Source organism: Aureococcus anophagefferens (genome assembly GCF_000186865.1).
Source record: "Aureococcus anophagefferens unplaced genomic scaffold AURANscaffold_6, whole genome shotgun sequence".
Lineage (NCBI taxonomy): Eukaryota > Pelagophyceae > Pelagomonadales > Pelagomonadaceae > Aureococcus > Aureococcus anophagefferens.
The window spans coordinates 1,761,902-1,787,988 of record NW_008705566.1 but is presented as its reverse complement, the minus strand read 5'-3'; the positions used below and the strand labels follow the sequence as shown (position 1 = coordinate 1,787,988).

At 74.4% G+C, this 26,087-nt stretch overlaps 3 protein-coding genes across 3 annotated transcripts; all 3 read left to right on the top strand.

Annotated features, from left to right (window-relative positions):
• Positions 1 to 1,928: 1,928 nt before the first annotated feature.
• Positions 1,929 to 3,022, top strand: AURANDRAFT_3442 (hypothetical protein; the record flags this gene model as incomplete). Its single annotated transcript, XM_009037119.1, has 2 exons — positions 1,929 to 2,555; positions 2,774 to 3,022. Coding segments are annotated over 2 exons (876 nt in total), but the record flags the coding sequence as incomplete, so codon positions are not given.
• Positions 3,023 to 17,807: 14,785 nt separating this feature from the next.
• On the top strand, positions 17,808 to 18,696 carry AURANDRAFT_24013 (hypothetical protein; the record flags this gene model as incomplete). Its single annotated transcript, XM_009037547.1, has 2 exons — positions 17,808 to 18,169; positions 18,381 to 18,696. The coding sequence occupies 2 exons, from the start codon at positions 17,808 to 17,810 to the stop codon at positions 18,694 to 18,696; spliced, it is 678 nt and encodes a 225-aa protein (XP_009035795.1).
• Positions 18,697 to 19,395: 699 nt separating this feature from the next.
• On the top strand, positions 19,396 to 20,073 carry AURANDRAFT_5984 (hypothetical protein; the record flags this gene model as incomplete). The annotated part of the gene is made up of 1 exon (XM_009037131.1): positions 19,396 to 20,073. A coding segment is annotated over one exon (678 nt), but the record flags the coding sequence as incomplete, so codon positions are not given.
• Positions 20,074 to 26,087: the final 6,014 nt, after the last annotated feature.

The following is a 26,087-nucleotide window of genomic DNA, read 5'->3' as shown; positions in this document are numbered from 1 at the left end:
GCGAGGACGCGGCGGTCGTCGACGACGAGGCGCAGACCCAGGGCTGGATCCTGGGCGTCGTCGCGGGTCGCTCGTCGGCGAGGACGCGGCGGTCGTCGACGACGAGGCGCAGACCAAGGGCTGGATCCTGGGCGCGCTCGCGGTGCGGCGCGTCGCGGCTCTTTTCGAACTCTTAGAATGCAGGAAGCAGCCCCGATTTTTAGGAGTCAACTTGAACTTCAAGCTATTCAAGTTGATGTTTTATTATTATTATTATTATTATTGGGGATTTAGCGCGGAGAAGCCGCATGCACAAGAGCACACACGGCCGATAGGTCTTATTAACATGTTCGACTCGCGCACGTCGCTGCGGTAGACGCTCGCGCATGCGTCGTCGTTGCGCCGCAAAGTGCGGCGGCGCGGTCGCGCGCAGAACTTCGATCACGCGGCCATGGCCGCGAGCAGGCTCAGCGCGTCGCTCCGCGGCTCCGTCGTCCGGCAGAGGGGGCACGTGAGCACGCTCTTGTGCTTGAAGGCGCTATACTCGCGGAGGCACTTGTCGTGGATCGCGTGGCACGACCCGTGGCACGCGAGCAGCTTCGACGGCTTCGCGACGGGCTTCTCGCAGACGGGGCAGTACGGATGCGCGGGAGCCGGCGCGGGCGCCGGGGCCTCCTCGTCCTCCTCGGAGGAAGCATCGTCGTCAGCGCTGTCGTCGTCGTCGGTTTTGCCGCGCTTCGGGTAATAGGCCGGAAAACAGGAAGGGGGCCGCTTCCTGTTCCAGGGCTTGTGCGTCCGCGGGCGCCGCTGGATGGGCTCGAGGCTCGCCACCGCGGCGGCGACGTCCGCGGTCTTGTACGTCCACACGTCGCGGGCCCAGGCCCGGCCGGCGCCCTTGGGACCGACGCCCTCCTGCGGCGGGCTCAGCGCGAGCTGCCGCGGGATCCGCCGCACGCGGGGCTCGTTGAGCTTGTCGGGGTATTGCGCGATGGCGGCGACTTGCGTCAAGCGCTCGCCTCGCAGAACCTCCTCCCATCGGGCTTGCTTCTCGCTGCTCGTTGACTGTTGGCCATCTTCCTCGGCGATGCGCCCCTTGGGCATGACGCGGCGGTCGTTCGCGGAGGACCTGGGGCGGGTGTCGGCTGGCCGGGAGACCGCGCGCGCTGGGGGGGACATTCGGGCGCGCGCGTGTACTATGGGGCCGCCGGTTTCGTTGTGTGCCGCGCGCGGGCGTGCGCGACCGCCGCCCGGAGGCGGCGGCGCTCTCGGCCCGAGGCCGGGACAAGGGGGACGAAAGACTCGCCCCCGCGTCCGGCACCCCGCACGGGTTCGGGCGGGGGGCCTCGGGCGAGACGCGGCGGGAGGCGGCGACGCGACGCGGGACGCCGGAACCGCGCCGCGCTCAGTGCGACTTGCTGCCGCGGATGCGGGTCCGCATGTCCAATTGCGATCGCTTGCACTCGAAATACCTGCGCGCGACCGGCTCCGGCGACGCGCGGCGCCCCCGAGGTCCCGCGCCGGCAGTGCGCGTGTTGCGGTAGACCTGGCAGTCCGGCGCGTCGGCCGCGGCCATGCACTCCTTGGCGCTGCCGCCGGACTTCATGCACTCCGTCTGCTTCAGGCAGTCCAGGAGCGTCTGCGCGATGTCTTTGCAGTCGACCATAGGGGTTTTGTCAACGCATGTGGGCCTAGTTTAAGCTTGGTTTCGTCGGCGTTTGCGGTGGAACTAGGTGGTGCGGTCGCTGCCCATCGCCACTCTAGTGGAGATTTCGAGGTCCTTGTTGAAGAACCACACGATGGGCGTCGCGGATCCGAGGTGCCTGTGCCTCGTGTTCGCCTTTTCCCACGCGTTCATCGTCCCGCATCGAGCCCTGCGACCACCGCAGCTGAAGCGGCGCGCCGTCGAGGACTTCGCCGACACGGAGAGCGGCGGCCCCCTCGGCGTCTTCCTGCGGCGGAATCCGCTCTACAAGTCGTACCCGTCGAGCGCGGCGCCGTCGCTCGTCGGCGAGGACGCGGCGGTCTTCGACTACGAGGCGCAGACCGAGGGCTGGGGCGACTTCGCCGTGAGCGTCGGGTCGATCCTCGGCGCGTTCGCGGTGCTCTGGGTCTCCCCGGCGACGGGCTACGGCGACGACTTCGTGGCGTTCCTGGAGGCGCGCTGCGGCGACTCGCACGGCGTGACGCTCGCCTTCGGCCTGCTCTTCCCCGTCGTGCACAGCGGCCTCGCGGCGCTGCGGCCCCTCGCGGAGCCCGTCGTCGGCGCGCGGTTCTGGCGGTGGGTCTTCGCGAGCTGCAGCCTGCCGCTCGCGTACTCCTGGATCGTCTACTTCATCGCCCACGCCCACGACGGCGTCGTGCTCTGGGACGGCTCCCGCGACCCCGTCGTCCACGGCCTCGCGTGGTGCGTCAACTTCGCGTCGTTCTTCTTCCTCTACCCGACGGTCTTCAACCTCAAGGAGGTCGCGGCCGTCGAGGCGCCCAAGGTCCACCTCTGGGAGACGGGCATCATCCGCATCACGCGCCACCCGCAGGCCGCGGGCCAGGTCATGTGGTCCGCGGCGCACCTGGCCATGGTCGGCTCCACGTTCAACGCGCTCACCGGGGCAGGACAAGAGAGCGAAATTCCCAACTTCAAAGGCTCCTTTCTCGGCCGTTTTCCACTCGTTTCGGCTGATTTTTGGACGAGCGATCATCTCTCGGAACGGTCTCGAAGCGTGAATGCTTTTCCCGGAACCCGCGCGCGCGGAACACTCACGTTGAAGCGACGTTGAATCTCTCTTGTCCTGCCCAGGCGCTCACGATGGCCCTCCTCGTCGCGCACCACGTCTTCGCCGCGGAGCACGGCGACGCGCGCCTCGCCGCGGCCCACGGCGACCGCTTCGAGGCCATCAAGGCGAAGACGTCCGTCGTGCCCTTCGCGGCCATCCTCGACGGCCGCCAGGAGCCGCCCGCGGACTACTGGAAGGAGTTCGCGCGCGCGCCCTACGCGCTCATCGCCGCCGGCACGCTCGGCGCCTACGCGGCCCACCCCTACATGCAGGCCGGCGCCGCCCTCGTCAAGAACACGGGCCTCGTGCCCGGCGGCATCCTGGACCCCCTCTTCGCGCCGTAAACCTAGGAGAGCGCGCTCGCGGATCCCCGTCGCTGCTGCGCGGCCGCCGGTCGCGAGAAGGCGGAGGCGAACTGGGAGATCGACGGCCGCCGCGTCGTCGCGAAGAAGGAGCCCCGCCGCTTCTTGCCCGCGGCGTCGCCGCCGGTCGGCTCCCAGACCTTCTCGCCGAGGCGGAACCGGGGGACCTTGTCCCGCGCGAGGAGCTTGAGCACCTCGACGCGGAGCGCGTCGAAGACGCCCATGTCGAGCGGGTCGCTGCCGTCGAGGCGCCGGAGCACGGCGCGGAGGCCCTTGGCGGAGACGTTGACGGGCGTGGAGTCCCAGCCGTCGCGGAGGTACTTGTCGCCGATGTAGCGCGCGGACTCGGCGACGCCGTCGTCGTCGACGGTTTCGTCGCAGAAGAGGCGCCGGTAGGCCGTCGTCGCGTCGTAGAAGTCCGCCGACTCCGACGCGTACTCGTCGGCGAGGAACTTGCGGAACGCGGGCCCGCGCGCGCCGTCGTCGAGGATCCGCTTCGCCTCCCGCGCGGGCGCGTCCGCGTCGCCCAGCAGCGCGTCCTCGACGTCCCGGCGCCGCTCGTCGCGCAAAAAGGCCGCCAAGTTCCGCCGGCTCAGCTCCTCGGCGACGTGGTGCATCGCCGCGTCGAAGAGCGACGACGTGAAGTGCTCGCTGGCCACGTCGGCCGCGACGGCCGCGGCGACCCTCCGCGGGAGCGACACGAGGTCGGGCGCGGACTCGTTGAGGAACTGGGCCGCGATCTCGAGCGCCGTGCCCTTGATGGACGCGTCGCCGTCGTAGTCCGGGCGCCAGAGCCGCTTGTATTCGAAGCAGCGGAGCACGAACGCGAGGTTCTCGCCCGCGAAGCTCCGGTTCAAAAAGCTGCCGAACTTGGCGACGTCGAGGCCGTCGTCCTCGATGAGCGCCACGAGCCGCGACGTCCGCGGCGGCGCCTTGGTCGTTCCGGGCGCGGGCGACGCCGGCGCGGGCCGCGTCGGCCGCGGCGGCCTCGACGCGGGCGCCGGCGCGGGCTCCGGCGGCGGGCTCGCGACGGCCTCCGACGCGGCGCTCGGCCCGGCGGCGTCGCCGAGCCAGTCGCGGAGGGCCGCGGCGCGCGCGGCCCGGTAGGCCTCGTGCGACTCCTCGAGGGACGACCGCCGTTCAGGGAGTTCGGGCTCGGGCTCGGGCTCGGGCTCGGCGAGCGCCTCCTCGAGCGCGGTCATGGGCTCGTCGTCGTCGTCGCTCGGCGGCGGCGGCGCCTCGGGCCGCTTCCGCGCCGCCGCCGGCGGCGAGCTGTAGACCTCGAGCTGCTTCTTCGACGCCGACGGCGACTTCGAGAAGCTGCCCAGGCGCTTGATCCCGGCCGACAGCCGCGACGACGTGCGCCGCAGCAGCGTCGGCCGCGGCGACGCCTCGAAGCCGGGCTGCACGGCGTCGAGCTTTGCTTTGCGCGGCGACGACGCGCCGCTGCCCATGGCCGATCGGAGCTGCGCGGAGCACGGCTAGCCGTGGTTGCGGCTGGCAGGCCTTGAAATCACAACGCCACTGACAACCTTTCTGAAGACTGCGCGACGCGAAGTCTTGCCGCACGACGTATCAACCACGGCAAGGCGTCGGTCCGGAACGTCTCGGACGCTGCCCGTGATGGTTGAATCGTTGCATTTCGGCCGACTACAACCTTGCAGATTTATGACAACGATGCCCCGCCTTTTACCCTGCCCACGCCACTGGAAAATCGACGATTTTGGGCACCTCGACCGCGGACCCCCTGCTTGTCTCATCGTGATGGACGTTTATCTGGGGCTCCGGAACCGCAGCCGATCATGCTAGGTCATCGATTGGCAAAAGTTATGGCCGAAAGTGTCGGTTTTTGGAGATTTCCGGCGTTCGCGAGCGCCACGTACGCGTGTCCACCCGACGGCGGCGGGTGCCACGCACGTCCACGCTAGCCCAGGGAGTCCGACCGGGCCCCAGGCGGTCGCGCGGGGCGCCGAAGCGAGTATATACGGCCGTATACGACGCGTTTGTACTGGTTTAGTACGGCTAGGGTGTACTGGCGAGGCACAAACGGCAGGAAAACAGGCGCGCAGAGCACCGTTTCGACGGCCGAGCGTCTTCTGGAGTCGAGACAAGATGTCTCGACGCAACGACAGCGCCAGTCGGCGTTCATGGGCGCGTCGTCGCTGTAGACCGTGTTGGAGTCGTTTTCGAGGCGCTGGCAGTAGGCGCCCAAGCTGTAGCTGTCGAGTACCGCGTTCACCTGACGCGCGGGCCAGCGGAGCCCCGGTGATCGGTCGTGAGAGGGCATCGGAACCGCTCTGGACGTCCAGGGGCGTCGCGGCGCCGCACACTGGCTCGGAAAGACCGCCGCCAATCGATGAGAATCGAGGAACCGAGGCCGTAGGGTGGTCCGACGGTGGAGCTGTCCTGCTTTCGCGAGACACGGCCTTCGTAGCAACACTCTCCGCAACTCCTCCAGCGAAAGCAGGACAGCGAGGTCCGGAACACGTCCAACACGCGCCAGCCGTCTCGAGAAACGCTCCGACGAGGCCGTTGCGTTTTTGACGACGCCCGGACAGGTTCGCGCGTGGCATCTTCGCAGTGGTCTGGCCACGGACGGTCCCGAGGCACATGCGGGAGCGCGCGGCCCCACTCCCCGGGGGCGCCGCGCGCGCGCTGTCGCAGCGGCCGCTCTCCGAGCCGAGGGCCTCACCTCCCAAAGGCAAGGTCGACCGCGTGGGCAGAAGTTGCACGGAGCTGTGTCGGCGACGTCGCGTCGTCACCTGCGAAGCCGCTTGCACACAGTACAGCAGCCTCGTGCTTGCATGCGACGCGCACTCCTCCTCATGTTCGCGCTGGCGGCGCGGTCGGCGTCGGCCTTCGCCGGCCGCCGGGTCCTGGCGCGCGCGTCGCCGCGGCTCTTGGCGACGGCGGCGGCGGCGCCCCAGGTGCCCGTGGGCGAGATCCTGCTGAGCGAGCCCGGCGTCGTCGTCGTCCGCGACACGGCGGGCGTCGGCGGCGCGGAGGTCAAGCCCGGCACGCGGCTCGCGCTCGCGAACGGACGAGAGGGCACGGTGGTACTGACGCGGTCGCCGCTCTGCGTCGTCTGCCTCGACGACGACGCGGACCTCGACGAGGACGCGGCGGCGTTGGCGCTGCGGCGCATGGCCGCGCGGTCCGGCGAGAGCGGCGGCGACGCGGACGCCTTCGTCGCGGGCGTGCTCAAGACTGGCGTCGACGCGCGAAAACTCGCGGGCCGCGTCGTCGACGGCGCCGGCGCGCCCGCGGACGAGTTGGGGGCCGTGGCCCAGCGCGATACGGCCATGCCCGTCTTCGACGAGGGCCTGCAGCAGGCGGAGATGGAGCCCATCGACGAGTTCGCGACCACGGGCGTGCCGGCCGTCGATCTGATGGTGCCCCTGGGCAAGGGCCAGTCCGTCGTCGTCGTCGGCGACCTCGAGTCGCGCGACGCCTGCCGGGACGTGGCGGTTGCCGCCGTCGGCGCGAGCCTGGACAACGGCATGCGCTGCGTCTACGCGGCGTTGGACGGCGGCCGCGACGGCGCCGCGGGCGTCCGCGCGGCCGTGCCCGATGAGGCCGCGGCCGTCGTCGCGAAGCAGCGCGCGTCGGCCTTCGCGAACGAGTGCGAGGCCGTGCTCTGCTGCCACGCGGCCCTCGCCCTCGGCGACCAGCTCCGGCGCGACGGCGACGACGCCTTGGTCGTCCTCGACGGTCTGGAGCCGCTCGTGGACCTGTGGCGCCGGTCGACGCGCGTGCTCTCCGAGGCCTTTGGGGCCGCGAACGCGGACCTGGGCGACGACTCGGAGTGCCGCGCCTTCTTCTCGTCCGCGCTCCAGCGCGTCGGGCGCAAGCAGGGCGGCGGCAGCCTGACCATCGTCGCGTTGATGGGCGACGAGGGCGCGCGCGTCCCCGACGACGAGGCGCCGGACGACGGCCGCGCCTACGCGCTCGACGACTTCGTCGCCGCGGGCGCGCGCGCGTCCATCATGGACCGGCTCAAGGCCCTCGACGCGCGCGGCGTGGAGCTCACGGAGGACGTGCTCGGCAAGATCGGCGTCGCCGCGCCGGACGTCACGCGGCGGCGCCGCGCGGACGCCAAGGGCCAGAAACGCCGGTCCGAGGCCTGCGACATGCTCACGTCCATCGGCGACGCCCACGTCGAGGTCGTCGCCGCGGGGGACGGCGGCTTCGACGTCGACGCGTCCGCGTCGCTCCAGCGCGTCGGCGTCGGCGCGGACGTCGGCACGGACACGCGGCCCGCGGCGCTCCGGCGCCTCGGCGTGGGCAACCGGCTCCGCCTCGAGCTCGCGTCGGCGACGAACGTCGAGGCCGACCCCGAGGACGCGCTCGCGGACGCGTCGTCGAACGCGGCCGACGAGCGCGCGCTCGTCCGCGCGGCCGCGTGGACGGCCGCGCTCCGCCACCCCCGAGACGCGGGCCCCCGCGCGCTCGGCGCCGTCGTCGCCATCGCGATCGCCGTCCAGGCGGGCCACTTCGACGGCGTCGACGTCGAAGACGCCGCGCCCAAGGTCGCCGCGGTCCTCGCCGCCGCGGACGCCGTCGACACGGCCGTCGACGCGTCCCAGGACCTCTCCGACGCGGACCTCGGCGCGCTCAAGGCCGCCATCACCCTCGCCCTCCAGGACGCCTAACGAGGGAAGTCGGCCGTGTATTATCAGTGCACGACGACGCGCGTTTCGAAGGCCGCGGGCGGGTCCGCGAGCGCGGGGAGCGGCGCGCGCCGCGACGACCGCGACGACGCGGACGCGAGGTCGTCCTGGCGGAGGCGGCGCGCGCGGGTGCATGACAAGGGTGATTCAACGTCGCTTCAACGTGAGTGTTCCGCGCGCGCGCGTTCCGGAAAAAGCGTCCACGCTTCGAGACCGTTCCGAGAGATGATCGCTCGTCCAAAAATCAGCCGAAACGAGTGGAAAACGGCCGAGATATGAGGCTTTGAAGTTGGGAATTTCGCTCTCTTTTCCTGCCCTGGCGCGTCATGCACCCGGGTCCGCGCTCTAGCTGGGCGATACGTAAGGACGGCGCGCGGCGCGCGCGCCTCACGTCTTCTGGCGCTTACTAAAAGATGGAGCATGTGGCGGGACCCTTGGGCGGCCAGCCCGCTTCTTTGGTGACGGCTGGTGACATCCCCCGTGCGGGGACCGGTCCCGGTTCGTTCAGAAGCTTACGAGGCGGGAGGGAGCTCGGGAGGGAGCTCGACCGCGGCGGGCGTCGGCGCCCGGCGGCTCTCTGGTTCGCCCGCGACGGCGGGGCGGAGGGGGGCTCGCGGCGGGCGTGGCGCCGCCGGCCTAGGACTGGGCCTGCGATTGGGACGCGCTCGGCGCGCGCGAGTCGCGCGTCGGACGCGGGCCCTCGCGCGCTCGGACCACCACGAGTGCTCGCGGTCGGCGACGGCCTCCGGCGGCGGCTGGATGAGGCCGAGCGAGTAGAGTTTGCGGTTGCCGGCCGCGATGTTGCGCATGCGCGTCTTCTCGTAGTCGCTGATCTCGGGCGGCGCCGCGGGGCCGCGGCCGCGCCGCTTCTTCTTCTTCGGCGCGGCGTGCGCGGCGGGCTCGAGGGGCGCCTCGACGGGCGGCGCCGTCGGCGGCGGCGCGGCGGGGCCGGGGGGCGGCTCGGCGCGCGCGGAGCCCGCGCCGTCCGGCGGCGCGGCGGCGGCCTACGGGAACGCGTCGAATCCGAACGCGCGCCACGAAACGAAGCGCACCTTGCGCTTCGCGCCGCGCTTGGGCTTGGCCTTGGGCTTGGCGGCGCCGGACCGCGGCGCCGTCGAGATCGAGGGCGGCGGGCCGCGCGGCGCGTCCGGCGGCGGCGGCCGCGCGGGGACCGGCTCGTCCGCCGAGTCGCGGCGGCGGTCCTCCGCGTCCAGCGCCTCGACGACGAGGTTCTCGCCGGCGGCCTCGAGCTCCGCGTCGATGGCCTTGTCGCCGCGCTCGTCGCCGCCGAAGGACAGCTCGACCTGCGTCGGGGTCGCGTCCGCGGGCGAGCGCGCCGCACGCGCGAGGCACGCGCCTTTTTGCGGGCCTTGGCGACGAGGAAGGGGTCGACGAAGACGTTCGTGCGGTTGAGGATGCCGGGTTTCTCGCCCGTGAGGCGCGCGTAGGCCAGGGCCATCTCATTGTAGAGCGCCGCGCCGACCTCGAGGGTCGGCACAAAGATCGACGCGTCGATCGACTTGTTTCGGAGACGGGCTAGGAAGTTCGCCGAGCTACTTCTCGCCGTCACCCCGACGAAGCGCTCGTCGCCGAAGTACAGGAACAGCGCGATCCCCGCCCGCACGGCCTCGAGGCGCGACGAAGCGATGTTCACGATCGCCCCGGGCTGCGCGCCGTGCGCGGCGATCGCGCCCTCGAGCGAGTCGAATGTTCCCGAGGCCGCGGCAATCTTCGGGAACGGGTGCTGCTTCCCGATGAGAAGCGCGCGATCGAGGTGGATCGTCCACTTCTCCGAATCAGGGGATTTCACGACGCCGAGAAGTGAAGCCTCGGGAGAAGCGAAGCCGCTCGAAAGCTTGAAGGCGCCGTTTTTGACGAGCCGCCCCTCGCGGACCTGCGGCGCGCGCGCGGTGCGGCTCCGAAAGGGGGGCGCGTGGGGGGGGGGGCGCACCTCCTTGAGCTCGTCGTTGATGCGGAGCATCGCGCTCGACTCGCTCTCGTAGAGCCCCCGCGCCGCGCGGACGAAAGAGGCGACGTCGGGGTGCGCGCCGTAATTCAGCTCGAGCGCGCGGAGGCCGCGAGCGACGTCCGGCGCGCGGCGCCGCGCCTCGGCGACGCTGAAGGCGTAGAGGGCCGCCTCGCCGCCGTGGAGCACGCGGGCCTCGGCGCGCGTCGGCGGCGCGGCGCGCCGGCCCGCTTCGAGGCGCTCGATCGCGCCGCGTTTGGTGTATCTACTGTTTGCGGGCGATGTGATGCAATTGAGTCTGGGCGCGTCGCCGCCGGCCTCGTTCGATCTCAGCTGCATCTCAAGGGTGTAGCCGTCCAGCGACTGCTTCGTCGTCTCCCGGAGCTCCGCGATCTTCGCGCGGCCCAACTCGAGCCCTTCGGCCTCCAGGCCCGCGGCGACGAGCTTCTCCGCGAGCTTGACGCGGCAGGCCGCGAGGCCCGCGCGCTCCGCGTCGGTGGGGAAGCGCACGCCGTAGCGCAGCATGAGCGCGTCGTCGCCGACGGAGGCGCGCGTCGTCGCCGCGGGCCCCGCGGCGACGCCGGCGACGCCGGGCGGGCTCGGGGAGCCGCGGCGCGCGGCGGCGTCGAGCCGCGCCGTCGCGCCGGGCGGCGGCAGCGCGCCGCCGCCGCCGCCGCCGTCGCCGCCGCCGTCGCGGGACGCCGGCGCCGGCGCCGCCGCGCGCGGCGTCCCGGGCGCCGCCGCCGGGACCCGCGGCGGCGCGCCCGAGCCCTCCGCGGGGACCATGGCGACGTCGGCGTCGTCCGCCATGGCGACGTCGCCGTCGCCGCCCTCGCCGCCGTCGCCGTCGCCGTCGCCGCCCTCGCCGCCGCGCGCGGCCGGCGGCGGCGGCGGCGGCCGCGGCGCGATCTCCATCTGCGCGGGGCCGACGAAGGCGAGGTCCTCGCCGGGCGTCGCGCGGGGCGGGAGGCCGTCGTAGGACACGTCGTAGTCGCCGTCGCCGCGGATCTTGGTGATCCTGCCGCGGTGGGAGCCCCGCGCGTCGACGACGTCGCCGACCTTGAAGCCGCGGCCGCCGGCCGCGGGCGGCGCGGCGGCGCGCCGGACGGCGCGCTCGTCGTCGAAGGGCAGCGCGAAGTAGGCGCCGCCCGTCGCCGGGTCCTCCGTCGCGGCGACGACGAAGAAAACCCACGCGTCCGGCGCGCCCGCGGCGACGGGCTCGAGGCGGACCGCGCGCGGCGCGGCGCCGTCGAGCGCCGCGTCGAGGGGTCGGAACTCCGCCTCGGCCGCGCGCGCGGCGCGCGCGGCCGCGAGCGCGACGCGCGCCTCGGCGACGCCGACTTCGTGGGCGATGGCGTCGCCGAGGTCCGTCTTCGCCTGGACGACGGCCGCCTGCGCGGCCGCGAACTCGGGCCGCGCCGCCGCGTCGACGCCGTCGACGAGGACGCGCGTCTTCGCGCCGTTGCTTCGCGCGACGCTGAGGCCGTCCGCGCCGACGCGGAGCGTCGCGCAGAGCCGCGACATGCGCGTGTCGCTCGCCGCGCCCAGGGCCAGGAAGTTGGCCGGCGCGTCCGCGTGCGCGCGGCCGAGCGCGTAGTCCGTGTCCTCGGCGAGCTCGACCGTCTGCGCGGCGCGGCCGTCGCACGCGGGCACGTAGAGGAGAGCGAAGACGCCCCGCTCGCACGGGATGCTGCCGCCGAGCGGCGGCGGCGGCGGCGCGGGCCGCGAGCCGTCGGACGCGGCCGCGGACGGCGGCGGCGCCGCGGCCGCGGACGGCGGCGACGCCGCGGCCGCGGCGGCGGACTTGGTCGGCGTCTCCGGCGGGCCCGCGGGCGCCGGGGCCGCCGGCTCCTTGAGCGCCGAGGCCTGGGACTCGCCGTCGACGACGCGCGCGAAGACGCGGCCGCCGACGGCGAGGAGGCCTCGTCGGGGCGTCGCGTCGGGCGGGACGTGCGCGAGCGCGTAGGTGAGGCCCTCGAGGCCCAGGACGAGGGGCCGCCCCGCCGCCTCGGCCTCGTTCTTGGCCTGCGCGTCGAGCGCGGCCCGGCGCGGCGGCCGGCCGGCCGCCGCCGCGCTTCCGCTCCCGGCCGCGCGCTCCGCGCGCGCCTCGGGCTCGACGGCCCACGCCGGAGGCGGTAGCTTGGCCCGCGTGCCTGCGAGGGGGGGCGCGGGCTCGCGGGGCGGCGAGGGCCTTTCCGCGCGCCGCGCCTCGCCGCGGCTCGCGGCCGCGGGCCGGAGCTCGCGGCCCACGCGCTTCTCGATGATTATCGTTGTGAGATTGGGAGAGTCCTCGGTAACGACATGCTGCACGGCGGCCTGGGGCTCGCCCGTGAGGATGAAGTAGCGGACGGGGAGGTCCGCGCCCCCGAAGATGAGCGCGGCCTCGTCCTTGAGCTCCTCGATGTGGCGCGCCGTAGCGTTGTTGAGCCAGCCGAACCTGCGCGCGGAGAGGGGGTGGGCGGTGCCCGCGCGTCGAAGGCGTGTGCCTCAGTAGGCGGTGGGCCCGCGCCGGAGGGGGGGGGGGACGGGCGCACGCACCCGGGGCGCTTCGCGAGGGTCGCGCCGAGGCGGAACCAGAAGTCGTCGCTCTGGCCCTTGGCCTTGCCGGTCGTCTCGAAGAAGACCTCGACGACGCCGCCCGCCTTGAGCAGGGCCAGCAGCCCCCCGACGGCGCGCGTGCCGGCGCGGAGCCCCGGCACGCGCCGGAGGTCGTCGCGGACGACGATCGCGTGGATCGTCGCCGCGCACCCCCGGTCCCCGACGCGCTCGATGAGCGCGACGGCGACGACGCCGAGAACCTCGTGCCGAGCGACGAAGGCCTGGACTTCCCGGAAGTCCGTGGCGCGCTCCTCGAGGAGCAGGCGCCACGTCGCGTCGCCCTTGGCGCGGTCCGGCCATTGCTACGACGATGGTTTGAAAAATTCAATACTGTGGTGGGCGGAGTTTACCTTGGTGAGCATGTCGTCTGACACGCGGAGCTCCGGACCGTCCGTGAGCGCACGCAGCTCGAACTCCCAGAGGCCGTGGCGCATCTTCATGGCACGCAGCGGCGCGGCGCGACGGGCCGGCCGAATTCGGTCGATGAGCCGAATCGCAAAAAAGTTGCCACACGGGTGGGAGGGGCGACGCGCTCTGACGCCTCTGCGCGACGTACGCGCGCCTCGTGTCCGTGTGCCTCGTCGCGCACTTACTCCGCGACGTGCGCGCCGCGTTGACGGCGTACTCACGGTCGACTCGAGGGCGGACGGACGCCTCGACGAGCCCGCTCTGCGACGCCGCGCCCGTCGCCGGCGCCGAGCGGCCTCCCCGGGCGGGCGGCGGCGGGCGATGCGGAGATCGGGCGGCCCGGCGGCCCGCGGCGGCGCGGCGGCGCGGCCGGGGGCGGCGACCGGGCGCGGAACGGCCCCGCGGCCCGCGCCGCCGCGGTCGGTCGCCCGGCCGAGCCCGACCGGCGCCGATCCGGCCGAACCTCGGACGCGCGGCCCCCTCGCGACGCCCGCGCCGCGCCCGGGCGCGGGCCTCGCCGGAACGCGCCCGGCGGCGCCGACGTTGAACGTATCTTTCCCTCAGCGGGCCCCCGCGTCGTCCTGGCGGAGGCGGCGCGCGCGGCCGCGCGCGGACGAGACGACGCGCCCCTTCGTCTGGGGCCGCCGCTTCGGCAGGCGCCCGAGCGTCGGCGCCGTCGGCGCGCGGCTCGCGACGCCCCAGTCGCTCCGCGAGATGAGGCTCAGGTTCTCGTCCCGCTCGTCGCCGCCGCGCTCGCCGCCGCCGCCGTCGCCGCCGTCCGCGGCGCGCGCGCCCGCGAACATGTCCACGAAGCCCGGGACGAGGTTCAGCGTCGACGCGATGGTGAGTTCCGACGCGTCGTCGACGAAGGACGCGGCGAAGCGCAGGTCCAGGGGCGGCGCGGCGGTCGGCGCGGGCGCGGGCGCGGACGGCGGCGGCGCCTCGGGCGCGGGCGCGGGCGCGGCGCCGTCCTCGACGACGGCGCGGCTCGGCGGCCGCGACCGCTTGGGCCCCGCGTAGGCGACGATGACGTTGTTGCCGTGGCGGTCGCGGTGGTCGCCGAGCGCCGCGGACCGCGCGGGCGACGCCGCGGACCGCCCCGGGGAGGACGCGCCGCCGCCGTCGCCGTCGCCGCGGGCCCGCCGCCGGGGCGTCGGCGCCGCGGAGCGGCCGTCCCAGGCCGACGCGTCGTCCCAGAGGTGGTGGCCGTCGGGCGCGGGCGCCTCGAGGGCCTCGCTCCGCGACCCGCGGGCGTCGGAGCCGCGGTACTCGTCGACGGACATGCGGCCCGGCTCGGGCGGCACCGGCGGCCCCGCGCGCGCGGTGCGGCCGTGGACGGCCGTGACGCCCGGCGCGAGGGTCATGCGCGGCACGGGGTTGTCGTCCTCGGCCGCGTCCTCGACGAAGCCCGGCGCCCGGGGCGCGCGGCGCCGCCGCCGCGCGTCCGCGGGCGCGGACGCGCGGCGGCCCGCGGCGACCGCGGGCGTCGCCGCCCGGCCGCCTCGGACGGCGTAGCCGCGGGGCGCCGCGCGGCCGTCGCCGTCGTCGACGAGGAGCACGGCGTCGCCGTTCGCGTCGAAGACGTGCCTCTTGCCCCGGAGCTCCTTGCACTGCTTCTTGAACTTGGCCTCGTCGTCGGCCTTCTCCGCCGCGCGGACGATGAAGTTGATCTGCGCCGCGACGTGCATCCCCTCCGCGCGCGCGATCTCGCCGAGGAGCGTCGCGAACTCCAGGCTCGGCTTCGCGTGCTCCGCGTCGAGCTCGTCCTCGCCGCCGCACTGGACGATGAACGGCTCGAGGATCGTCGACGTCCGCTTCATCGTGAGGCGCTTGCCCTGGTACATGGACGATCGCATGGACCCGCGGCTCGAGCCGCCGCGGTAGAGCGACCCCCGGCTCGACGCGCGGAACGATCCTCGGAAGCTGCCCCGGAAGCTGGACTCGCGCGACACGGCCGACGTCCTCGCGCTCGCGTCGTCGTCGGGCAGCGGCGGCGGCGCGCGCACGGACACGTGGCTCGTCGCGTGGCTGTCGATATCGCTCGGCGCGGGCTCGGCCTCCGCGAACCAGCCCGAGCCCGCTGAGGCGCCGACGAGGGCGCAGATTGCGCCGCCGCCGCCGAAGACGTAGCGCCGCCCGCCGCCGCCGTAGGGGTCGTCGCAGCCCAGGTTCCCGAGGTTCGCCACGGCCCACGCGTCGTCGAGGCACGCCCGCGCGGAGAAGCGAAACAGGCGCACCTCCGCAGGTCCCTCCAAGGAAACGAACGTCGCCTCGATGAGCGCGTCGACGGCGTCGATGGCGCAGTCCTCCGCCGCGAACATGGGCGTACCTCGACGGCGCAGCCCGTGTGCCCTCGTTGCTGCCGCCGGGACTGCCGCGGGCGGGGCTGCCTAGAGCCCTAACATCGTCGCTCTCGACTATCCAGCAGTTTCGGACTATGATTTATTTGCTTCAAGACCGGCCTCTCCAAGTTCCTTACCCCAGGTAGAGCCCGAGTCGCGCGAGGACGGCGGCGCTGCAGCTCTCGCGGAGGACGAGGACGCGGCTGTTTCGCTGGAAGCTGCCCTCGGGCTCGGCGTCGAGGAAGGCGGCGAGGTGCTGGAGCGCGAGCGCGACGACGGGGCTGCCCGCGGGCGGGTCGTGCTTGAGGGCCAACAGCACGTCGTCGACGAGGAGCGCCGCGTCCTCGGGCGCGCAGGCGCAGGTCGCGACGTCGGCGCCGCGGACGTGGTGCGCGTTGCCCGACGCGCCCGTCTCGCGCCAGACGGCGCCGCGGACGGCGGGGGGCACCGCGGGCCGCAAGAGCGCGCCGAGCGCCGCGCGCGCGGGCCGCGTCGCGTCGGGGAACTCGGCCCCGGCGACGCGCGCGAGGTGCTCGACGAAGAAGCCCAGCGCCGCGTCGCGCTTGTCGCCGTCGCCGCCGGGGCGGCCGCCGAGCGGGTCGCCGCGGCGGCCTAGAGCGACGAAGGCCGCGAGCGCGCGGACGTCGCCGCCGTCCAGCGCCGCCGCGTCGGCGAGTATGGCGGCCTCGACGGCGTTCGCGACGGCGTCGCCGGCGAGGGGCCGCGCGGCGCAGCGGAGCCGGTGCGCGAGGCGCGCGCCGCGCGGGAGCGCGGCGGCGTACGCGGGCCCGAGCGCGGCCTCGACGTCGAGCGCCGCGGCGACGGCGGCCTCGCCGTCGCCGTCGCCGACGGCGAGGATCCAGGCGGGCGGGAACCCGGCCTCGCCGCGGCCCAGGGCCTCGAGGGCCTTGGCCTTGGCGCGACGCCAGTGCGGCCGCCCGCCCAAGGCGGCGTCGAGGGCCTCGAGGAGCCGCGGCGCGACGGCCGGCGGCGGCGCCGACGCGAGGGCGAGGGCGCAGGCCGCGGGGCCGTCGGCGGACCCGAGGGCGACGCGCAGGAGCGCGACGTCCGCCGCGCACGCGCCCGCGTCGCCGCCGGGCGCGGGCGCGCCGCCGCCGTAGAACGCGTCGACGGCGGCGTCCGCGGCGCGGGCGAAGGCGGCTGTCGCCGCGGCCTCGAGCGTGGCCAACAGCCCGCCGGCCGCGAGGGCGCGGAGCGCGCGCCGCGGCGCGCGGTCCGCGACGCGCCGCGCGAGCCGCGCGGCCGACGCGAGCGCGCGCGCGTCGCTCGCGGCGACGCGGCCGCCGAGCGCCTCGAGGGCCGCGAGGCCCGCCGTCGCGTCGGACAGCGCCTCGACGCGCACGAGGGCCGCCGACGCGGCGACGGCGGGGCCGCCGGCCGCGCCGAGGATCCGCGCGGCGGCCGCGTCCGCGGCGCCGCCGCGCCGCGCGTCGACGCACCGCGCGGCCAGGCCCGCGACGAGCGCCGCGGCCGCGGCCTCGTCGGCGGCGCAGCGCCGCGCGAGCGCGACGACGGGCCAGTCGGCGCCGGAGGCGTCGGCCGCGAGGACCGCGCGCGCGAGGTCCGCGGCGGCGGCGACCGAGACGCCGCCGTCGGCCGCGGCGCCGCGGCAGAGCGCCGCGCGGACGCCCGGGAGCGCCGCGGGCGCCGCGGCCCCGGCGTCGAGCGCCGCGGCGAGCGCGCCGCAGGCCGCGTCGGCGACGCCCGGCGCCGCGCCGCGGTCGAGCGCCGCGCGGGCCGGCGCGCGCGCCGCGGCGCGCCGCGAGGGCCGCGAGGGCGCGCGCCGCGTCGCGCGCGTTGTCCGCCGCGTACTTGTCGCGGCTGTCGAGGCCCCGGGGCAGCGCCTCGAGGAGCCGCGCGGGCGCGTCGGCGAAGCCCCACGCCTCGTCGAGGACGCACTCGCGGACGAGCGCGTGGAAGGCCGCGCGGCGCTGGTTCGCGCTCAGGACCTTGGCGCCGTCCTCGAAGGCGGCGCTCAGCCGCTCGGCGTCCGCGCCCGGCGCGCGCTCGGGCTCGTCGTCGCCGGCCGCCCAGTCGAGCTTGACGCGCTCGCACCGCGGCAGGCCGTCGACCGCGGCCGCGAGCTCCGCGGCCGTCGACGGCGCGCCTCGTCGTTCGGGCGGCGCGCGGGTCGGTGCGGTGTCGGAGGGGGCCGTCGTATCCGGGGGCGCGAGCTTGGCGGCGCCGCGGTCGCGCAGGAACGCGACGGACGAGGCCGAGAACGTCGACCTGACCTCCTCGAGGGCCGCCGCGACCTGGGCCGGCGTCATCGCGCCGACGGTCCGCGCCGTCTCGTCGAGCGGCGCCGCGGGCACGGCGTTTGCCGCCGCCGCTGTTGGCGGTGGCGGTCGGCGAGGAGGGAGCGGGCCCCGCTTCATTGCTTGCGGGAAGCCGGTCGGCGGGCCGCTCGGCGCCTTGGAAGCTTTCGTGCCAGTGCGTTCGCGCACGCTCGAGACCACGCTCATGGCTCGCCTGCAGTCCGCTCGGGACGACGATCGATTGCCACTGGCGGTCGCCGCTTTACCGCGGGCGCATCGTTCGCCAGGCCTTTGCCAGTCGAGTCAGCCGCGCCGCCGCCGCCCGGCGCTCGTCGCAGCGGCGCAACCCGCGCGCTGCCGTCGCCGCAAACGCGAGCACTCGTCCTTTCGACGCGCCGCGCAGCCGCAGGCGCCGCCCTTGCGCCGCCCACCATGATCCTGCTCGTCTTCGTGGCCCGCGTGGCCGACAGCCTGCTGCTCGTGGCGTCGACGGACCAGATGCGGAGCAGCGACTCGCAGGACACGATGGACGTCTACAAGTCGCAGGCGCGGCAGATCCTGCGGAAGCTCGACGCGCGGTCGCCGGCGCGGTGCTCGATCGAGTCGGGCCCGTACACGTTCCACTACGTCATCTCCGAGTGCTGCTGCTACCTCGCGATGACGCACCGGAGCTACCCGAAGCGCCTCATCTTCCAGTACCTCGAGGAGATCGCGCGCGACTTCGCCGAGGAGGTCGCGCGCGACTGCGGCGGCGACTGGCGCTCCGCCGTCGAGACCGTCGGCCGGCCGTACGCGTTCATCACTGCGTGGAAACCAAATCTGCAACCCGACTTCAATGTGCGCGTATGCGACCGTTTCGACGCAAGCTCCTCCGCCGTGCTTCGAGAACTCGAGAGGAGCAGTCGATTCGTCCAAAAACCAGCCAAATTGACTTCGATTTGACCGAGCTAGAGAGGTTTGAAGCTTGGTCAGGACCACCCAAACCAGTGGTTGGTTTCCACACAGGTTCATCAAGTTCGACAAGACGCTCCAGCGCAAGCGCAAGGCCTACGCGAACCCGGGCGACCGCGCGAACCAGTCGAAGATCGACAGCGAGATCGCCGACATCCACAACATCATGAAGCGCAACATCGACGAGGTCCTCAACCGCGGCGAGCGCCTCGACCACCTCGTCGAGTCCACGTCCACCCTCAAGCACGAGGCCGCCAAGTACAAGTGGGGCGCGAAGAAGTTCCACGCCATGGCCGTCTGGCAGCAGTACGCGCCCTTCGTCGCCGTCGGCGCCTGCTGCCTCTTCGTCGCCTGGCTCAAGCTCCGATAGGCGGCGCCGCGCGCTCGAGGAACTAGGGTGCGGGCCTCGTTTTGTTTTTTAGGGGCGGGGGCAGGCAGGCGCGCCTGGGATGGGTCGCCTGAGGCGCTTGGAAGTGGTGTTCTTTAGGAAGTTCTTTAGGTGTTAGAACGGGCGCTATGCTCGCGCGTCTGCTAACTTAGTTGAACGATGCTTTCGTCGCCGCAAACCGCTCTTCGACGGGACAAGAGGGGTCCTTCGAACGAAGGTCGAGATGAAGTTGAGCACGCTGTCCGAGCCGCCCGACTTGGCCTCCTCGAGGCCCTCGGCGACGGCGGGCAGGCCGCCGAACGACACGGACCGCGGGGCCGGCGGCGGCGCAGGTGTCGGCGCCTCGTCGCCGCCGCCCCCAACGATGATGCAGTCCATGTTCGAGGACTGGGCTGCCCCAACTTCAAATTAACAAAAAATTTGGGCGCAATGGCGCGGCGGCCCCTGTTCCTGGCGGCCCTCCTCGTTGTTCCGGCGCGGAGCGCCTATTGCTGCTTCTGGCCGGAGACGGCGGACCGCTGCGACGCCTGCGAGTCGCAGGCCGACACGACGAACTTCTGCGGCGGCGGCGCGTCGGCCTGCGAGACGGACTGCGGCCACGTCTGGTGCGACGTCACGGACGCGCCGAGCGCGACGGCCGCGCCGACCTTCGCCGGGGGCGACTGGCACCAGGGCACCTACACGACGGGCTACTGGGACTGCTGCAAGCCGTCGTGCTCCTGGAGCGGCAAGGGCGACGTCGACGCGCCCGTGCTCTCGTGCGAGGCCGAGACGGGCGCGGCGCTCTCGTCGCCGGACGTCACCTCCGTCTGCGACGGGGGCACGGCGGCGTCCTGCGCGAGCAACCAGCCCTGGACCTACAACGACGGCGTGTCGCTGGGCTTCGCGGCCGCGGCCGTCGGCGGCATCACGGGCCTCGACGGCGACACCAACTGCGGCCAGTGCTACGAGCTCGTCTGGACGGACGACACCCACAGCTGGGGCGGCGGCGCGCACGCGTCGCTCGTCGGCCGGTCGCACGTCATCCAGGTCACGAACATCGGCTACGACGTCACCGGCGACCACAGCTTCGACCTCCAGATCCCGGGCGCGGGCCAGGGCATCTTCGACACGGGCTGCGCGATCCAGTTCCCGGGCTACGACAGCGGCGACTTCGACTGCGACAACAACTACGGCGGCTGCGCCGACAACTCGGGCTGCGACCGCCTGCCCGACGACCTGCGGTCCGGCTGCGACTGGCGCTACGACGACTACCTCTACAACGAGGGCGGCACGTCGAACAACCCCTACGTGCGCTTCCGCCGCGTGCGCTGCCCCGCGGAGCTCGTGGCCATCACGGGGAGCACGCCCAACGACGACGACGACTACCCGGCGCTAAACCTCGACGCCTACGCGAGCGACTACACGCAACCGCCGACGACGGCGGCGCCGACGACGCTGACGCCGCGGCCGACGGCCGCGCCGACGACGGCGGCGCCCTCGACGGCGGCGCCGAGTGCGGCGCCCGTCGCCAGCACCGCGGCGCCCGTCGCGCCGTCGCCCGCGCCGTCACCCGCGCCGACGCCCGCGCCGACGACGGCGGAGCCGACGGCCGCGCCGACGACCGCGGAGCCGACGACGGCCGCGCCGACGGCCGCGGAGCCGACGACCGCGACGCCGACGCCGGCGCCGACGACGCCGGCGCCGAGCACGGCGGTACCGAGCGCCGCGCCGACGGCGTCGCCCGCGCCGACGGCGGCCCCAGCGTCGTCGGGCGGCTCGAAGAAGAAGCAAAACCCCGTGACGCGGCGCGTCCGCGCCGGCGGCGTCGTCCTCTTCGCCGCCGCCGCGGCCGTCACGTTCGTCGTCGGCTTCGCCGTCGCCGCGTGCGTCTTCCGGCGCCGCACGTCCAAGTGGCAGACGACGGAGCTCGACCACACCCACTCCTGGGGCTTCTCGCCGCCGAACGAGGCCAAGGCCGTCGGCCCCGGCGGCGACTGGCAGCGCACGTCGAGCTTCAACGGCCGGTCGAGCTTCACCGGGCCGACGAACTTCGACCTCTAGGGGAATTCGCAGATCGCCGCCGCCACAGGCGGCGAGCTAAATTGAACTCAGCATATGCGCACGTATATGCGCCCGGCGCCGGGCTAGCTCAGTCGAGCTGCAACTTTGACCCGTCTTTGAAGTTGACGACGCCCTCAACGATCATCTCCGATGTCGACGTCGAGCCCGACCGCGAGGTGCCCAGCTACGACGATGCCTGCGCGTCTCGCCCTCCTCGCATCTCTCCCGGCGGCCCTCGCGCTGCGGCCGCCGCTTCGCGCGGCGCCGCCGCGCGCGCCCCCGGCGTTGCGGGCCGGCGCCGCCGAGCTCCTCGCCGAGGGCAACGCCTGCTACGTGAACGGCGACCTCGACGGCGCCGGGGACTCCTACGGCGCCTGCGTCGACAGCGGCGAGTGGCCCGTGGTCTGCGACTGCGCGGCGAACCTCGGGAGCGTCGCCCTGGACCGCGACGACCCGGAGGAGGCCGAGCGGCTCTACCGCTTCGCGGTCGACGCGGCCGCGGCGCCGCCGGCGGGCGCGCTCGACGGCGCGGGCTTCTTCCACGCGGACGCGGCGCAGAATCTGGCGAGCCTGCTCCAGGGCCGGGGCGGCCAGGACCGCACGCGCGAGGCCGCGCACCTCTACCGCGACGTCGTCCGCGCGGACGCGTCGCGCTGGGACGCGTGGGCGAACCTCGGCGCGGCGCTCGTCGACACGGGCGCGCCGAAGCTCGACGCGGTCAAGTGCTTCCAGCGCGGCATCCGCGCCGCCGAGGCCGTGGAGCGCGACGAGGCGTCGCCGCCCCAGCTCGTCGAGGGGATCCGCGGGTCGCTCGCGGACATGTACTTTGGCCTCGGCACCGCGCTCGCGGACCTGGACGATCTGGACCGCGCGGCCGCCTACGACGACGGCGAGATCCTGCTGACGGCCTACGACGAGCGCGTCGACCTCTACGACGGCACCCAGGCCGACGCGGACGCGGCCATCGCGGAGACGGCCGCGAACGCGCTCCGCGCGGCCGTCGACCTGAGGGGCGGCGACTTCCCGCTCGCGGCGCACGCGCTCGACGCGCTCGCGGCGCGCGACGACGCTTTGGCGGCCCCGGGCCGCGCGTCGCCGGCCTTCGTGCGGGCGCTCTTCGACGACTTCGCGCCGACGTTCGACGCGCAATTGGTCGACACGCTCCGGTACCGCGCGCCGGAGATGGTCGCGGCGGCCGCGGGCGACCGCGTCATGGGCGCGCGGAACGGCACGCCCTACGGCGCGACGCTCGACGCGGGCTGCGGCACGGGGCTGCTGGGACCGCCGCTCCGGGAATTCGTCGACGGGCCGTTGGTCGGCGCGGACCTGTCGGGCAACATGGTCGAGCTCGCGCGCGACGTCGCGATCAACGGCACGCCCGTCTACGACGCGCTCGCCGTCGGCGACCTTACCGATATGGGCCTCTACGCGAACCTGTCGGCGGGGCCCTACGACCTCGTCGCGGCCGCGGACGTCCTCGTCTACTTCGGCGTCCTCGACGAGGTCCTCGCGATCTGGGCCGACCACCTCGCGCCGGGCGGCGACGTCATCTTCACCTGCGAGCGCATGCTCGGCGACGGCGGCGACTGGGTCCTCGGCCCCAGCGGCCGCTACGCGCACCGGCCCGAGTACGTCGAGGCCGCGGCCGCGGCCGCGGGCCTCGCGCTCGTCTCCGCGACGGACGTCGTCCCCCGCGTCGAGAACGGCGAGGACGTCCCGGGGACGCTCTACGTCCTCACGACCGCGCTCTAGGTCGTAAGCGCGGCGGTGAGCAAAGGTGGTTAGCGCCTAGGTGATCAGAGTCCCCGCGGGCGGCGGCGCCGGCCGCGGCGCCGGCGGCGCCGGCGGGGCCGCGGGAAGCGCCTCGGCGACCAGCGTCGGCGGGGCCGCGGGCGGGGCCGTCGGCGGCGGCTTCGGCTTCGGCTTCGGCGCCGTGGGCCGGAGCACGGAGGGCATGTCCTCGAGGGCCTCGCGGACGTCGAGCGCGAGCGTGTCGCTGACGATCTGGAGCTGGAGCGGCCGCGAGAACGGGTTCTCGATGAGCGTGCCGATCTCCGCGAGGCCGAAGAGCGCCCAGCAGACGAGGAACGTCGCCGGCACCGTGAGGAAGCCCAGCGAGTCGACGAGAGCGAAGGGGAGCGCGAAGGACCAGAGCGTGAGGAACCGGCTCGTGTGGCGCGCGTAGTGCAGGGGCACGGGCGTCTGGGCGATGCGCTCCGCGGCGCCGACGCAGCCCCGCAACGCGTTGACCTTGGAGATGATCGCGAGGCGGTCGCGGCTGCTGAAGCGGCCGGCGTCGTCGTAGGGCACGGCCTTGACCTCCGCGGCCATGCGCCGCGCGATGCCGAGCGGCGCGCAGCGCGACGCCGCGAGCGCGGCGACGGCGCCCTTGGTCAGCAGGCGCCGCAGCGCGAGCGGGTTGTAGTAGGCCTCGAGCTCGCGGAGCGTCACGGCCAGGCCCTTGGGGCGCGACACGCCGAACTTGAGCGCGTGGAGCTGGCTCAGCGCGACGTCGGCGTCGACGTCGCTCGGCAGCGAGAAGATGTTCGCGAGCCGCTCGTCCTTGCGGCACTGGTCCTGGAACGTGGGCAGCGGCAGCTCCGCCGCGTCGGGCTCGTAGCCCGCGCGGCGGCAGAGCGCCGCGAAGACGCGCGCCAGATCCTTCTTCGGGTCCGACCGCAGGGGCTGGCCCTGGAGGTGGAGCTGGAGCGCGAGCGGAAACGCGCAGAGCAGGTCCGCGACGCGCCGGATCCGCGGGCCGCCCATCTCCTCCTTGTAGAGCGCCACGTAGTCCGCCGCGTCGCGCGTCGACGACACGAGCTTCTCCCACACGCCCCGGCCCTCCCAGTAGCGCTGGTAGGCCGTGTTCGTGCGGAAGACGAGGAGCAGACTCAGCGCGGACCCCAGGAGCGACATCGCGGAGCCGACGCCCGCGGTGGGCTTGCGGCCCTGGCCGAAGCACGCGACGAGCCCGTCCTTCCAGGGGCCCGGCAGCTCGACGAAGCGGTGGCCCAACGCCACGACGAGGGCCCAGGCCGTCAGCACCTTCAGCGGGTTCGCGATCTTCCTCACGACGAAGCTCTGGCGGAGCGAGAGGAGCACGCGCCACCAGTCCCGCGACGTGCCCCGGCCGTAGCGGCTCCCGTCGTAGATGATGCGGCTGTGGTCCGCGGCGACGGCGCGGCGCATCGCGTCGTACTCCTCCCTCAGCACGTCGATCTCGTCGACGTCGCCCTCGAGCACGTCGACGGCCTTGGCCCCGCGGAGCGTGCCCAGGATCCAGGACGGCTCCGTCTTCAGGGCCGCCCGCAGCTCGCCGATGATCTTGGCGGACTCGTCGTCCTCGGCGCTGGCCTTGGCGAAGTCCGAGAACTCGCTCAGCGACGCCGTGCCGTCGTCGTTCGTGTCGATCTGGCCCCAGAGCTTGGACATCTCCCGCTCCGACGGCCGCAGGCCCAGGCGATTCAGCGCGAGCTTCAGCTGCATGCGGTTCAGCGGCGCCTCGCTCACGTAGTTGGGCTTGTAGAGGTCCGTCCACGCCGTGCTCGACTTCGGCGCCTTCTTCGCCGCCCGCGTGATCGGCGCGCGGATGCGCGGGCGCGGAATGCGCAGGGCATGGGTTGTGGCGGCGAGGAGCAGGAGCAGGTTCATTGTGGTGCGCGCGGTGTCTCAGGGGCGAACGGCTCGGTTCGGCCGCAGGTTCAGCGCGGACGAGCACATGTTCAGCCGCGTCGATTTCAAGCAGGGCGGCGTGGGTGGTTGCAGTCAATAGTGCAGCCCCAGGCCGCGCGCCTGGATCGTAACAAGCATTACTCCCGCGGTCGAGGCGAAAAGTCCCGGCGCCCGCCGGTCTCGTCGGCGACGTACTCCGTGACGACGTGGGACAGGAGGACGTTGTCCGCGCGGAGCCGCGCGTACTCGCTCGCCCGCGAGGACAGGGACTCGAGGTCGTCGTCGTCGTCGGGCGCCGTCGGCGACGCGTCGTCGGCGAGGTGGACGGCGCCGAGGTAGTCGGCGGAGGCGAGCGCCGCGCGCGCGCCCGGCCGCGGCGACGGCGTCGCGTCCGCGGCGAAGCGGCGGCGGCGGCCGGACGGCGGCGGCGCGCGCGCGGACGGCGGCGCCACCGTCGGGCTCGCGGCGGCGCGGCTCTCGGCCTCGGACGTCGCGGGCGAGAACGCGTCGGGCGGCGGCCGCGCCTGGCTCGCGAGGCGCGCGGCCGCGCGCGTCGTGCCGAGCTCGGCCTCGAGGCGCCGCTTCTCGACCTCGAGGTCGCGGGACCGGCGGCTCAGCGCCGCCGCGCGGGCCTCGGCGTCGCGCGCGGCCGCCGCGCCGTCGACGAGGCGCGCGCGCGCGGCCTCGAGGTCCTCGAGGGACCGCGTCGCCTGCGCGCGGCACTCGAGGGCCACGCCGCGCCACTTGCCGACGTCGTCGTCGGCGTCGAAGCAGACCTTGCCGGCGAAGCGCGCGACCTTGGCGGCGCCGCGCGCGGCGCGGACGGCGGCCGTCGCGCGGACCCAGCGCCGCTCGGCCGCGGCGACCGCGCGGTCCGCGCGCGCCGCGACCTGGACCTGGCCGACGTCCGCGCGGCGCCGTCGCTCGACGTCGGCGAGCGTCGCGCGGGCCGCGAGGAGCACGCCCGTCGACGACGCCAGCGCCTCGAGGCCCCGGCGGCAGCGGCTCAGGTCCGCCGGCGCGCCCGAGAACCGCGCGACGCCGTGCGCGCCGCGGCCGTCCGGGTCCAGCAGCGGCAGCACGAGGACGCCGTCGCCGAGCTGGGGCGAGCTCCGCGCGACGCAGGCGGCGTCGTCGCCGGCGAGCCCCCCGCCGGCAAGGCGCCACTCCGCCGCGAGCGCGCCGCCGCCGCCGCCGGCGAACGCGGCGCGCGCGGCCTCCAGGACCGCGCGCGGGTCGCCGGCGGCGTGGGCGGCGCGGACTAAAGCGGGGTAGCAGGCCGCGAGGGCGGCCTGGAAGGCTAAAGCCCGCTCCGCGTCCGCGAGGCGGCCGCCGAGCGCGCGCTCGCGGCCCTCGGCGCCCGTGTGCGCGTCCGCGCGGCTGCCGAGCTCGACGGCGCGCGCCTCGGCGGCGACGAGCTTCGCCGCGAGGGCGTCGGTCTTCGCCCGCGCCGCGCGGGCCTTGGCCACGGCGGCGGCGGCGAGGCAGCAGCGGTGCCGCGAGAACGGCGCCGACGCGCCCGCGCGGCGGACGACGGACACGCTCACACCGCGGGCCGTCGCCCGCGTGACGCCGCCGGGCTCCGACGAGATCACACACGCCTCGCCGCAGCAGGCGTAGGCGTCGCCCGCGGCGTCGTCGCCGGCCGGCGCGATGGA